General features: G+C 40.4%; 1 protein-coding gene across 1 annotated transcript in view; it reads right to left on the minus strand.

Annotated features, from left to right (window-relative positions):
• The window catches only part of Muc16 (mucin 16, cell surface associated), a 203,655-nt gene that overhangs the window by 143,605 nt on the left and 44,083 nt on the right, over positions 1-15,967 (minus strand). The window contains exon 5 of the mRNA XM_063266294.1: positions 1,757-14,977. Within this exon, the coding sequence (XP_063122364.1) occupies positions 1,757-14,977 (13,221 nt within the window). The remainder of the gene's footprint in view (positions 1-1,756; positions 14,978-15,967) is intronic.

Consider the following 15,967-nt stretch of genomic DNA (forward strand, 5'->3'; position numbering starts at 1 on the left):
CAAGGAAAAATATAAAACCCTTTTTTAGTTTAAGGAGAAAGAGAGCTAAGTTCTGTGTTCAAGGAGATAAATGTTTGAAGAAAAGCCTGAACACTTAGTCATCAGGGAGTAACAATATTTGAAAAGGACATATGAGGTGTGGTTTTGTTGGATGAATATAACTGGAGGTGGACTTGAGCTGGACTTGAGGTGGACTTGGATCCTGAGCTGGAAATGTTTTTAATGCCTCCTCATTGAAGATTACCTTTCATCATACCAAAGAACACTGTGGAAGATTTCAAAGGAGAAAAACAGCAAACTGTCTTATCCAGGTATAACGCCTATGAACCACAATAACTACTAGTATTCCACAGTAACCTTATGGGGATGTAGTGGAATGTATATCTTTGTGACAACCAATAATTCTCAAAGTTAGTTTTAAGACATGCTCAAAAGATGCAAATCAAGCTTGGTATTGGGAACTTAATACTGTTAACCATACCCAGAAAACATAAAACAACTAATTTATTAAGCCAGCATAATCCCAAACAACAATCTAAACATTTGTCCTGAAAAGTGTAATCCTCACCTCTCATCAAGAAAATGTGTTTTTGCAGCAGATAAAGACTATTTCAAAGAAAATAACCAATAAAAAGTCAGAATTTTGGAGCATATAATATTTACATATGCATACATGCATATGAAAACAATGTAAATTTTAAAAACAAAAGTAGGGCTTTATGGGAGGGTTTGAAGGGAGGATAAAAAAATGAAATTTATGCAATTACATTATAATTTCAAAAATAGAATAAAAAGAAAAAATAAAATATCAATTCAAAATTTAATAAAAGAGCTGTAGCTCTTGGGTCTGTGAAGAGTGATCTATGTGTGAGAGGGCTTGCTGTGCCAGTATGAGGATCTGAGTTCAAATCCCTAGCACCCACGTAAAAAAAAATTGAACATGTGGCTAAAACACCAGAACAGTCATGTGGGTGGAGATAGGATCATCTCTCAGGATTCCTCACTGCCAGTTTAGTTCCAAGTTCAGTGAAAAACCCTACATTAAGGGAATAATATGAAGCAAATATAAGGTAATAAAGAGTGATGCAATGCAAACACCATAAACCCTCACTCAAACACACACAAATAGGTAAATAAATGTGTGGATATATAAATACATTGAGCTATCCACGCTAAGGCTCAGGGAACATTGAGGAAGAGGGTACAGAAAAATATAAGGGTCAAAGTAAGGCATTATGAGCTATGAATGTTTATATTGTAAGTATGCCATGACTGTTGCAGTACTAAACTCATAGTATCTGTGATTATCTGTATAACTCCTGCTAAAACATGCAGTATATAGATAGGAAACAAATAGAATCACTAATAGTTGGGAGGAATATAAAAGGACAAATTACTGTTGAATGTGTACAAAATTTTAGTTTGTGGTGATTAAAATTTTTTGGAGGGTTGCAGGTACAACTTAGTAGCCTGGGACTTGGAAAGTGTGTGAGGTCCTGAATTCAATCTCCAGCAAGCCAGCAACAAACGGGAATCTAACAACTGCCTAAAAACTGAAAGTGATGGTACATAACACTGTACAAACAATACTGAATTGAACACCTAAAACATTTTCAGAAAAATATTTACATTATACACAAACACACACAGATACACAGACATATATGATTGATATATACATATACATATATGTATGCATGTATATATATATATATATATATATGTATATTACTACAGTAAAAATCTTCATGCTTACTTGGCCTTGAAGTCACATTCTCAGGGGACAATGTGGATGTTCTACTTGTGGTCAGAAGGGCAAATGAACTTCCATGTAATGTAGTTGTAATCTCAGCCTCAGTGGGTCTTGAACTTGTGGTAGCTGAATGAGTGGCTTCATTTGTGGTTTCCAGGTCAGTTAATGCATGTGTTGAAGACTCTGATGGTAATAAGGTTACAGTGGGGCTTATGACATCACTGACAAAATCTGAATGTCTAATTGTACTGAGAGATGGTGACATTTCTATGTTCTGTGAAGTTGCAGTACTAGATTTACTAGTTGTAGGATGGTCAGAAAACCCAGGGAGAAGAGAGGACACAGTCAGAGTATATTCTGTGGAAGGACTGGAAGGCCAAAAGCCTGTACTTCCTGGTAAAATAGATGAAGGGTTTACAGTTAGAGTAGTTGTACTTGTCGTAGTCCCAATGTGGACAGAGAGAGAGGTAGCTTCTTCAGAAGCACCAGATAATAGAGTTGTGACTGAACTGGTCTCTACCTCAGATGCTGAGGAAGTGGTATCACTATAAGAAAATGGGAAATTTGTTGTGGGGTGTGGGGTGCTGGTCTTGGCAGAAAGTATAACCCATGTTTCAGTTCTTTCTGGATCCCCAGGTAAAGTAGATGGACTGGAAACTGTTGACATGACTTCTTTTCCAGAATGGGTGACCGACAGGGCTGTGGTCTCCCTTTGATCTGCAGGAACAGACAGAGTTGGAACAGTTGTATGTGGCTCTACCAAAGAGGTAGTGGCCAGTGGTGTTACTATATTTTTTATACCAGGAAAATGTGTCAGAGTAGAAATATTTGAACTGGATTGTTCCCCAACATAGGTTGCTAATGACAATGTAGCATGTGGTTCAAAAGGAATATGAGTTGGTGAGGACATCAAGTCTGGAACACTAGGTGAGATGTCTGTACTTAGAATATTTGAGGTGGCTTCTATTTTAGGAGTGGTGTCCATTGAGTCAGGACTCTCTAGACCTGGAGAAGTATCCAGAGTTGAAGATACTGAATAGATTTCTGTGGTAGAACTAGTTACTAGTAATGGTATCTTTTCTGTTACACCAGAAGAAATGGCCAGAGTAGATGTGGATGAAGTAAGTTGTCCCTCAAGAGGTGTGGCCAGTGAAATTGTGGTGTGTAGTTCAGAAGTAAGAAGGGATGGTGGTGTTATCATTTCTAGAATAGTAGATGGAATGGTAGTAGTTAGAAAACTTAAAGTGGATTCCATTTGAGGAGTCACCAAAGAGGCTGTAGTTTTTGACAGACTTGAAGACAAAGCCACAGTGGTAGGGTGGCTTTCTGTGATGAATTTTGTACTCGGTGATGTTGTCAATTTTGGTATACTTGGAGAAAATGCCATGGTGGTCATGTTTAAGCTGGGTTGGCCACCAACATGTGTGAACAATGATTTTACTGTCTGTGATTTAGAAAGAGTGTGGTTTAAAGTTGTTGAGGTCATAATATCTGGAATACTAGAAGAGGTGGTTGTAGGCAGAGTCCCTGAAGTCCCTTCATGCCCGGTATGGGTGATCCATTGGGGTGTGGTCTCTGAATGACTTGAGGAAACAGCCAGAGTTGAAGTTACTGAATGGCTTTCTGTGCCAGAGTGAGTGACTAGTGGTGATATAGTTTCTGTAGTACTTGGAGAGACAGGCAGAATAGACATTGCTGAACTAGGCTGTTCTGCAACATGGGTGACTAATGAAACTGTAGTATGTGGATCAGAAGGAATAAGAGTTGGTGATGACATCATGTCTGGAACATTAGCTGTTATGATGATAGAAGACCCTGAGGTGACTTCTGTTTGAGGATGGGTGACTGATGTGGTTTTACTCCCAGGTGGAAATACAGAAACAGGCAGAGTTGATGGGAATGCAGATTTTTCTGTGTCCAACTCAGTAAATAGCGATGGTGTCACTTCTGTTATACTTGGAGAGACACCCTGAGTAGACAAAGATAAACTGTCCTGCTCCTCAGCATGGGTGATGAAAGATGTTATGGTCTGTGTATCAAAAGAAGTATGGTTCTGAGTTTTTGATGTCATCATGCCTGGAACACTAGATAAGATGGTTGTAGAAAGAACTCCTGAATACCCTTCATTCCCAGAGTGGGTGACCCATGGAGCTGTGGATTCTGCTTGACCTGGGGAAATGTCCAGAGGTGAAGATACTATATGGCTTGTTGTGCCAGGGTGAGTGACTAGTGATGGTATGATTTCTGTTCTATCTGGAGAGGCAGGCAAAGTAGTTATGGTTGAACTGGGCTGTTCCCCAACATGAGAGACTAATGAAGCTGTAGTATGTGGACTAACAGTTGATGAGGTCATCATTTCTGAAACAATAGTTGAAATAATGGTAGATAGGGCTCCTGAAGTGACTTCTGTTTCAAGATTAGTGACTGATGGAGCTTTTGTCTCTGTTTGACCTAATGAAGCAGGTAGAGTAGAAGCTATTGAATAGTTTCCTGTGCCTAAGTCAGTGGATAGTAATTGTGTCACTTCTGTTATACTCGGTGAGCTAGCCTGAGTAGACACAGACATACTTGGTTGTACCTCACCATGGGTGACCGTTGATATTATGGACTGTGTTTCAGAAGAAGAATGAATTTTAGATTTTGATGTCATTGAGTCTATAGCACTAGGTGAGGTGTTTATAGTAAGAATCTCTGAAATCGCTTCTCTACTGGGATGGGTTTCCCATGGGCTTGTGGTTGCCAATGGACTTGGGGAAAGAGCTAGAACTGATGTCACTGAATGACTTTCAGTGACATAACTAGTGTCCTGTGATGATATAATTTCTGTAATACCAGGAGAGACAGTAAAATTAGACATGGATGAAAGCTGTCCCCCAACATGAGTGACTAATGAATCTATGGTATGAAGTTCAGAAAGAGGTGAGGTCATCACTTCTGAAACACTGGTTGAAATGGTGGTAGGTAGAACCACTGAAGGGGATTCCTTTACAGGTTGGTTTAGCAATTGTGCAGTAGTCTCTCCTTGATCTGGGGATGCAGGCAGAATAGAAGTCACTGTATAGCTTTCAGTGCTCAAGGTTGTAAATAGTTCTGGTGTCACTCGTGTTATATCTGAAATGATATTCGGACTTGATAGCAATAAACTGTGATATCCTCCACCATGGGTGTTCAAAGATTCTGTGGTCTGCGTATCAGAAGAAAAGTGATTCTGAGTTATTGAAGTCATCCTGTCTGGAGCACTAGTTGAGATTATCGTAGATAGAGTTCTTGAAGTGCTTTCTTTTCCAGAATGAGTGCCCCAAGGTGTTGTGAATCCTGGTTGTTCTGTGGAAATATCCATATTGTAAGTCACTGAATTGGTTTCTGTGGCAGAGCTAGTGACTAGTGATGACATTACTTCTGTTATACCTGGAGAGATCAATAGGGTAGACAAAACTGAACTGGGTTGTCCCTCAACATGGGTGAATAATGGAACTGTAGAATGTGGTTCAGAAGGAATAAGAGATGCTGAGGTCATCATTTCTGGCAGAGTAGATAAAATGGTGGTAGATAAGGTTGCAGAAGTGGTTTTCATTTCAGAATTAGTGTCCCATGGTGGGCTAGAGTGTGCTTGACCTGAAGAAGTAGGCAAAGTTGAAGTCATTGCATAGCTGTCTGTACCTAAGTCAGTGAAGAGTGATTGTGTCACTTCTGTCATCAAGGGAGAAATGCTGGGAGTTGACATGGATAAACTGGGCTGTCCCTCATCATGGCTGATGAATGATGATATGGTCTGTGTTTCAGAAGAAGTTTGATTCTTAGTTGTTGAAGTCATCCTGTCTGGAGCACTAGTTGAGATGATTGTAGATGGAGTTCCTGAAGTGCTTTCTTTTTCAGTGTGGATGGCCCATGCAGTTGTGGATCCTGCTTGATCTATAGACATATCCAAGGTAGAGGTCACTGAATAGTTTTCTGTATGAGAGCTAGTGTCCAGTGATGGCATACTTTCTGTTCTACTTGGAGATAAAGGGAGAGTAGACATGACTGAACTGGGTTGTCCCACAAGATGGGTGACTATTGGAATTGTAGTATGTGTTTCTGAAGGAAGAAAAGTTGCTGAGGTCACCATTTCTGGAACAGTATATGAAATGGTCGTGGATAAGGTCCCAGAAGTAGATTTCTTTTCAGAGGTAGTGTCCCATGGTGTCCTAGTCTCTGCTTGACCTGAGAAAGCAAGCAAAGTGGAAGCCATTGCATAGCTGCCTGGGCCTAAGTCTGTGAATGATGATGGTGTCATTTCTTTTATTCCAGGAGAGATTCCCTTAGTAGAAACGGATAAACTGGACTGTCCATCATCATGACTGATGAATGATGTTATGGTCTGTGTTGCAGAAGAAGTTTGATTTTTAGGTATTGAAGACATCATCTCAGGAGCACTGGTTGAGATGATTGAAGGTAGAGTTCCTGAAGTACTTTCTTTGTCAGTGTGGGTGTTCCATGGGTTTGTGGATCCTGCTTGATCTATAGACATATCCAAGGTAGAGGTCATTGAATAGTTTTCTGTATGAGAGCTAGTGTCCATTGATGGCATACTTTCTGTTCTACTTGGAGATAAAGGGAGAGTAGACATGACTGAACTGGGCTGTCCCACAACATGGGTGACTATTGGAATTGTAGTATGTGGTTCTGAAGGAAGAAAAGTTGCTGAGGTTGTCATTTCTGGAACACTATATGAAACAGTGGTGAATAAGGTCCCATAAGTAGATTTCATTTCAGAGGTAGTGTCCCATGGTGTCCTAGCCTCCACTTGACCTGAGGAAGCAAGCAAAGTGGAAGCCATTGCATAGCTGCCTGGGCCTAAGTCTGTGAATGATGATGGTGTCATTTCTTTTATTCCAGGAGAGATTCCCTTAGTAGAAACGGATAAACTGGACTGTCCATCATCATGACTGATGAATGATGTTATGGTCTGTGTTGCAGAAGAAGTTTGATTTTTAGGTATTGAAGACATCATCTCAGGAGCACTGGTTGAGATGATTGAAGGTAGAGTTCCTGAAGTACTTTCTTTGTCAGTGTGGGTGTTCCATGGGTTTGTGGATCCTGCTTGATCTATAGACATATCCAAGGTAGAGGTCATTGAATAGTTTTCTGTATGAGAGCTAGTGTCCATTGATGGCATACTTTCAGTTCTACTTGGAGATAAAGGGAGAGTAGACATGACTGAACTGGGCTGTCCCACAACATGGGTGACTATTGGAATTGTAGTATGTGTTTCTGAAGGAAGAAAAGTTGCTGAGGTCACCATTTCTGGAACAGTATATGAAATGGTCGTGGATAAGGTCCCAGAAGTAGATTTCTTTTCAGAGGTAGTGTCCCATGGTGTCCTAGTCTCTGCTTGACCTGAGAAAGCAAGCAAAGTGGAAGCCATTGCATAGCTGCCTGGGCCTAAGTCTGTGAATGATGATGGTGTCATTTCTTTTATTCCAGGAGAGATTCCCTTAGTAGAAACGGATAAACTGGACTGTCCATCATCATGACTGATGAATGATGTTATGGTCTGTGTTGCAGAAGAAGTTTGATTTTTAGGTATTGAAGACATCATCTCAGGAGCACTGGTTGAGATGATTGAAGGTAGAGTTCCTGAAGTACTTTCTTTGTCAGTGTGGGTGTTCCATGGGTTTGTGGATCCTGCTTGATCTATAGACATATCCAAGGTAGAGGTCATTGAATAGTTTTCTGTATGAGAGCTAGTGTCCATTGATGGCATACTTTCTGTTCTACTTGGAGATAAAGGGAGAGTAGACATGACTGAACTGGGCTGTCCCACAACATGGGTGACTATTGGAATTGTAGTATGTGGTTCTGAAGGAAGAAAAGTTGCTGAGGTTGTCATTTCTGGAACACTATATGAAACAGTGGTGGATAAGGTCCCAGAAGTACCTTTCATTTCAGATGTAGTATCCCATGGTGTCCTAGTCTCTGCTAGAACTGAAGAAGCAGGCAAAGTGGAAGCCATTGCATAGCTGCCTGGGCCTAAGTCTGTGAATGGTGATGGTGTCATTTGTTTTGTCCCAGGAGAGATTCCCTGAGTAGACATGGATAAACTGGGCTGTTCATCATCATGACTGATGAATGTTGTTATGGACTGTGTTGCAGAAGAAGTTTGATTCTTAGGTATTGAAGACATCATCTCAGGAGCACTGGTTGAGATGATTGAAGATAGAGTTCCTGAAGTGCTTCCTTTGCCAGTGTGGGTGTTCCATGGGTTTGTGGATCCTGCTTGATCTATAGACTTATCGAAGGTAGAGGTCACTGAATAGTTTTCTGTATGAGAGCTAGTGTCCATTGATGGCATACTTTCTGTTCTACTTGGAGAGAAAGGGAGAGTAGACTTGACTGAACTGGGTTGTCCCACGATGTCGATGACTATTGGATTTGTAATATGTGTTTCTGAAGGAGGAAAAGTTGCTGAGGTCATCTTTTCTGGAACAGTATGTGAAATGGTGGTGGATAAGGTCCCAGAAGTAGATTTCATTTCAGAGGTAGTGTCCCATGGTGTTCTAGATTCTGCTTGACCTGAAGAAGCAGGCATAGCTGAAGTCATTACATTGCTGTCTGGGCCTAAGTCTGTGAATAGTGATGATATCGTTTCTTCTATCCCAGGAGAGATTCCCTTATTAGACACAGATATACTGGGCTGTCCATCATCATGACTGATGAATGACGTTATGGTCTGTGTTTCAGAAGAAGTTTGATCCTTAGTTATTGAAGACATCATCTCAGGAGCACTGGTTGAGATGATTGAAGATAGAGTTCCTGAAGTGCTTCCTTTGTCAGTGTGGGTGTTCCATGGGTTTGTGGATCCTGCTTGATCTATAGACTTATCGAAGGTAGAGGTCACTGAATAGTTTTCTGTATGAGAGCTAGTGTCCATTGATGGCATACTTTCTGTTCTACTTGGAGAGGAAGGGAGAGTAGACTTGACTGAACTGGGTTGTCCCACGATGTCGATGACTATTGGATTTGTAATATGTGTTTCTGAAGGAGGAAAAGTTGCTGAGGTCATCATTTCTGGAACAGTATGTGAAATGGTGGTGGATAAGGTCCCAGAAGTAGATTTCATTTCAGAGGTAGTGTCCCATGGTGTTCTAGATTCTGCTTGACCTGAAGAAGCAGGCATAGCTGAAGTCATTACATTGCTGTCTGGGCCTAAGTCTGTGAATAGTGATGGTGTCGTTTCTTCTATCCCAGGAGAGATTCCTTTAGTAGACACGGATATACTGGGCTGTCCATCATCATGACTGATGAATGATGTTATGGTCTGTGTTTTAGAAGAAGTTTGATTCTTAGTTATTGAAGGCATCATCTCTGTAACACTGGTTGAGATGATTGAAGATGGAGTACCTGAAGTGCCTTCTCTTCCAGTATGGGTGCCCCATGGGGTGGTGGATCCTTCATCTATAGACATATCCAGGGTAGAGATCACTGAATAATTTTCTATATCAGAGCTAATTACCAGTGATGACTGACTTTCTGTTCTACCTGGAGAGAAAGAGAGAGTAGACATGACTGAACTGGGTTGTCCCACGGCATGGGTGACTAATGAAACAGTTGCAGTTTGCGGTTCTGAAGGAATAACAGTTACTGAGGTCATCACTTGTGGAAGAGTATATGAAATGGTGGTAGATAAGGTCCCAGAAGTGTCTTTCATTTCAGTATTACTGTCCCATGGTGTCCTAATCTCTGCTTGACTGGAAGAAGCAGGCAAAGTTGAATTCATTGCATAGCTGTTTTTGCCTAAGTCAGTAAATAGTGACTGTGTCACTTCTCTTATCCCAGGAGAGATGTTGTGAGAATACACAGAAAAATTGTGCTGTCCCTCATCATGGCTGATTAATGATGATATTGTCTGTGTTTCAGAAGAAGTTTGATTCTTAGTTATTGAAGTCATCCTGTCTGGAGCACTAGTTGAGATGATTGAAGATGGAGTTCCTGAAGTGCCTTCTTTTTCAGTGTGGGTGGCCCATGGGGTTGTGGATCCTGCTTGATCTATAGACATATCCAGGGTAGAAGTCACTGAATAATTTTCTATTTGAGAGCTAATTTCCAGTGACGGAATACTTTCTGTTCTACCTGGAGAGAAAGGCAGAGTAGACATGACTGAACTGGGTTGTCCCACAACATGGGTGACTAATGGAACAGTAGTATGTGGTTCTGAAGGAAGAAAAGTGGCTGAGGCCATCATTTGTGGAACAGTATATGAAATGGTGGTAGATAAGGTCCCAGAAGTCACTTTCATTTCAGAGGTAGTGCCCAATGGTGTCCTAGTCTCTGCTTGTCCTGAAGAAGCAGGCATAGTTGAAGTCATTACATTACTGTCTGTGTCTAAGTCTGTGAATAGTGATGGTGTCATTTCTTTTATCCCAGAAGAGATTCCCTGAGTAGACCCAGATAAACTGGGCTGCCCTGCAGCATGGTTGATAAATGATGTTATGGTCTGTGTTTCAGAAGAAGCTTGATTCTTACTTATTGAAGTCATCATCTCTAGAGCAGTGGTTGAAATTATTGTAGATGTACCCACTAAATTATTTTTTCTTCCAGTATGTGTGCCCCACGGGGTGGTGGATCCTGCTTGATCTATAGACATATCCAGGGTAGAAGTGACTGAATAGTTTTCTGTACCAGAAGTAGTTTCCAGTGATGGTATGCTTTCTGTTCTACCTGGAGAGAAAGGGAGAGTAGACATGACTGAACTGTGTTGTCCCACAACTTCGGTGACTAATGGAACTTTTGCAGAATATGTTTCTGAAGGAAGAACAGTTGGTAAGATCTTCATTTCTGGAACATTATATGAAATGGTGTTAGATAAGGTCCCTGAAGTAGCTTTCATTTCAGAATTAGTGTCCCATGGTGTCCTGGACTCTGTTTGACCTGAAGATGCGGGCATATTTGAAGTCATTGCATTACTTTTGGTGTTTAAGGCAGTGAATAATGATGGTGTCCCTTCTGTCATACCTGCAGAGATGTCCTGAGTAGACATAGATAAACTGGGCTGTTCCCCATCATGGCTGATGAATGATGTTATGGTCTGTGTACTAGGAGAAGTGTTGTTTAGAGGTGCTGATGTCATCATGTCTGGAACAGTAGGTGACATTGTTCTAGAAAGAACCCCTGAAGTCTCTCTTTTTGCTGTTTGGGTGAGCCATGTAGTTGTTGATTCTGCTTGACCTGCAGAAACATTTAGAGCTGAAGTCAGTGAATGGTTTTCTGTATCAGAGTGAGTTCCTTGTGAAGGTATGATTTCTTTTATACCTGTAGAGACAGGGAGAGTAGACATGACTGGATTGTGTTGTTCTACAACATGGGAGATGGATGGAATTGTAGTATGTGATTCTGTAAGAAAAGTAGTCTTTGAAGTCTTCATTTCTAGAACACTAGATGAAATGGTGGTAGCTAAATCCCCTGCAGTGACTTCTTTTTCAGAATTAGTGTCCCATAGTGTCATAGTGTCTGGTTGACCTGAATATACAGGCATAGTTGAAGTCATTGAATAGCTTTCTGTATTTAAGTTAGTAAATAATGATGGTATCCCTTTTGTTATACCTGGAGAGATGCCCTGAGTAGATGTAGGTAAACTGGACTGTTCCCCATCATTGCTGATGAATGATGTTATGGTCTGTGTACCAGGAGAAGTGCTGTATAGAGTTGCTGATGTCATCACGTCTGAAACAGTAGGTGATGTTGTAGAAAGAACCTGTGTAGTCTCTTTTTTTGCTGACTGGGTGAGCCATGTAGTTGTTGATTCTGCTTGACCTGTAGAAACATTGAGAGCTGATGTCTCTGTATGGCTTTCTGTATCAGTGTGAGTTTGCTGGGTAGCTGTGAATTTTGTTATACTTGGAGAGACTGTCAGAGAAGACATGGCAATATTGTCTTGTTCTCCAACATGAGTGAAGAGTGAAACTGTGGAATGTATTTCAGAAGTAATAGGTGTTGGAGATATCATCATTTCTGGTGTACTTGAAGAAATGGTTGTAGATAGCACTCCTAATTTGTCTTCCATTTTAGTATTAGGGATCCATTTGGTTCTAGTCTCTGGTTCATGTGAAGAAGCAGGCAGAGTTGAAGTCACTGCATAGCTTTCTGTGTCTGAGTCATTGAATATTGATTGTGGTACTTCTTTTATAGCTGGAGAGATATCTTGAGTAGACCCTGATAAACTGGGCTGTCCCTTAGCTTGGGTGATGAATGATGTTACAGTGTGTGTATCAGAAGATATTTGGTTCTTATTTATTGAAACAACCATGTCCGGAGCACTGGTTGAGATGGTTGTATAAAGGACCATTGAAGTTCCCTCTTTGGAATGATGGGAGACCCATTGATCTGTAGAATCTATATGATCCCTGGTACCATCTAGAGCTGAAGTCATTGAATGGCCTTCTATGCCAGGGTAATTTACCTCTGATGGTATGTTTTCTGTTAAAGTTCCTGAGACTGGCAGTGTAGACATGGCCAAACTGGGCTCTCCCCCAACATGGCTGATTAATGAAACTGTGGTATGTGGCTCAGAAAGAAGAGAAGTTGGTGAGGCCATAATTTCTGGAATACTAGTTAAAATGGTAGTAGGTAATATTCCTGCAGTGACTTCTGTTTCAGAATGTTTGACCCATGTTTTTCTAATATTTGGTTGACCTGAAAAGACAGGCAGAGTTGATGTCATTGTATAGCTTTCTGTGCCTAAATCAGTGAATAGTGATGATGTCTCTTTCATTATACCTGGAGAGTCACCCTGAGTAGGCACAGATAAACTGTGGTGTTCTTCAACAAGGGTGATTAATGATGTTATAGTCTGTGTATCAGAAGTAGTTTCATTCTTAGTTGTTGAGATCATTATGTCTGGAGCACTAGTTGAGATGACTGCAGATAATGTCAGTGAATTGCCTTCTCTTCCAGTATGAGTATCTCCTAAGGTTGTGGTCTCCAACTGACCTTCAGAAATACCCATAGTAGAAGTCACTGAATGACTTTCTGTACCAGGTCTTGTGCTCAGTGATGGTATGATTTTTGTTAAATCTGAAGTGACAGGCAGAGTTGACATAGCTGAACTGGGTTGGTCCCCAAAATGGGTGTCTACTAAAACTATGGTATGTGGTTCAGTAGGAATAACCGTTGGTGAGGTCATAATTTGTTGAATGCTATTTGAAATGGTGATAGATTGATCTTCTGAAGTGACTTCTTTTTCAGGTTTGGTGACTGATGGTGCTCTTCTTCCCATTTCACCTGAAGAAATAGGCAGAGAAGTTATTGCAACATCTTCTTTGCCCATATCTGTGAACAGAGATGCTGTTAATTTTGTTATACTTGAAGAGGGTGCCTCAGTAGACATGGATAAACTGGACTGTGTCCCAGCATGAGTAACCAGTGAAGTTATGGTGTGTCCATCAGAAGAAGTATGGTTCTGAGCTTTTGAGATAATCATGTCCAGAATATTTGATGTAGTGTTTATAGATTTGGTCTTTGGTACACCTAGGGAAACAGCCAGAATTGTAAAGACTGACTGGTTTTCTTTTCCTGTAGAAGTTTCCAGTGGTTGTTTCATTTTTGTTATACCTGAAGAGGCAGGCAGTGTAGACATGTCTGAACTATGTTGTTCTCCATTATGCGTGACCAATGAAGCTGTGGTGTGTGGTTCAGAAGTCATACGGGTTGTTGAACTCATTCCTTGAATAGTTGAAATGGTGGTTGGTAAAGCCTCTGAAGTTGCTTCATTTTCAGCATGGTTCACCAATGAGGCTGTGGTCTGTCTTTGACCTAAGGAAACAGGCAGGGCTGAAGTGCTTATATGTTTCTCTCTTCCATAATTAGTGGCCTGTGATATCATCATTTCTCTTATACTTGGTAAAACAGTCTGAATAGACATGGATGTACTGGGATTTCCCTCCACATGTATATCCAATGATTTTATAGATTCTGGTTCAGAAGGAGTATAGTTCAGATTTATTGAGGTCATCCTGTCTGTAACACTAGGTGAATAATTTGTAGTATGAATTCCTAAGATGGTTTCTTTTTCAGGGTTAGTGGTCCAAGAGGTTGTGGTCTCTGGTTGATATAGGAAAAAATCTAGAGTTGAAGTCCTTGCATTCTTTTCTGTGCTCATGTTAATTAGTGGTGGTGGCATTTCTTCTATTACACCTAGAGGGACAGCTCGAGTAGACGTGGCTAAACTGGGATGTTCTTCACCATCAATTATCAATGAAGTTGTGGTCTGTAGTTTAGCAGTAGGATTTACAGATTTTGAGGTTACCATCTCTTGAATATTAGGTGAGATAGTTGTAGTTAAGACCCTTGAAGTTACTTCTGTTCCAGGATGGGTGATCCATGAGGTCGTGGTTTTTGATTGACCTTGAGAAATAGGTTGGTTTCTTGTATGATTTGTGTTTCCAGAGCTAGGGAAAAGTGGTCTCATTATTTCTCTTACATCTGGAGAGACAGTTATAGTAGACATGGGTGAACCAGTCTTTCCCCCAGCATAAGAGATAAGAGAAATTGTATTATATGGCTCAGAAGGTGAATTTGTCAGAATAGGTTTAGATGTTCTTGTATCTTCCTTAGAACTGTGACTGTCTACGTTTTTCATTTCAGAAATACTAGATGAGATAGCTATAGTTGGATCAAACAATCTGCTTACTTGTTCAATAGATGCCAAATCTGGTATGGCAGGGAAAACAGCTGCTGTTGAAATGTTTGAACTGTGTTCTCCTCTGGGATTGGTGGCTATGGACACCATAGAATCTGATTCAACTTGAGAAGCATTTGTGGTTGTCTTGGCAACAGCTGAAGTAATTTCTAAATCATGGGTGATCCATGAGATTGTATCAGACTCAGAAGAGGGGGCTGTCAAAGTATAAACATTTGGTATTGTCTTTGTCTTAAGACTGGTGATATATGGAATTGTAATTTCTGGTTCTCTACTGTAAGGAGGTGAACTTCTCCTGGAAATCATGCTAGTATTTTCTCTAAGGCCTGTGGAAAATGATGGTGCTATCTCTAGTAAATTTTGGGAAGTATCTGAGGCTGTAATAATCATCTCTGCTGTGTTGATGTTGGTTGTTTTCTCTGATGTCTTGAGGTGAGTCGAGGGTCTTGAATTGGCAGTTGACATTTTGGTGTTTGAATTGAAAATGGAAGTGACCTTCAAAGCTGTGGCAGTGGTCTCTGCTTTTACTGCTTCTTCTGTGGTTAGATCTGTAAGTTGAGACATGTAACACAAATCATAAAAATGTTTATACTTTCTTGATACAAAATTCATACTTTTTCTCTACATAATAAAAGGTGGAGACATACCTATAAAATGCTGCCTTTCTGGGATGTGGGTGGCATGCTATGACTTGGGAAAGAGTACTATGAATTTTGCTACATTAAGCATCTGTTTTCCCCTCTTCTGCTTTTTAAATTTTTTTGGTGTGTGTGTGTGTGTGTGTGTGTGTGTGTGTGTGTGTGTGTGTGTGTTTTGGGATCTCGTGTTTCCCAGGCCAGCCTTTAAACTCAACCTCATAGCTGATGATATTCTTAACTTTTGATCTTCATGCCTCCTATTTACTGAGATTATAGATATGCACCATCATACTTAGTTTATATTGCGGTAAGGATGGAAATTGAGTAATTTCTGAATTCTAGGCAAGTACTCTACCAAATGAGTCTTTATCCCTTTGGGCTGTATCTTCTCCATAATTTGTGACATAAATTTAATCCATGTTCCCCTCTATTATCTGTACTGATCAAGTTTAAGCTCTTTCCTGCTCCTGCCTTATCTATCCCTCATCAGGTCCCATTAATTTTGTTCCATTCACAGGCAAGCTTAAATTCAGCTTCACTGAGAATTAATTATGTTTCATTTTCTTACCATAATATCTGAACAACAATTTTCATTTCCAGCAGTACTATTTGGTAATATCTATTAATGTTTGACTGCTTGATATGTGGTAGGCACTCAGCAAAGCTTGGGCCTGAAGAGATGACACAATCCTAAATAGCAGTGGCTTCTCCTCTGAGGACCCAGGTTTAATTCGTAGGAGCCATGGCAGTTTATAACAATCTATATAGCTCCATTTCAGAGGAATCAGATGCCCTCTTCTAGCCTCATGGGTACTATGTTCATGTGGTGGGTGCACAACGTACATACAGACATTCATATATACATTCGTATGTATATGAATATATGAATGAATATATTTT

The sequence above is a fragment of the Rattus norvegicus genome, chromosome 8, assembly GCF_036323735.1.
Source record: "Rattus norvegicus strain BN/NHsdMcwi chromosome 8, GRCr8, whole genome shotgun sequence".
Taxonomy (NCBI): domain Eukaryota; kingdom Metazoa; phylum Chordata; class Mammalia; order Rodentia; family Muridae; genus Rattus; species Rattus norvegicus.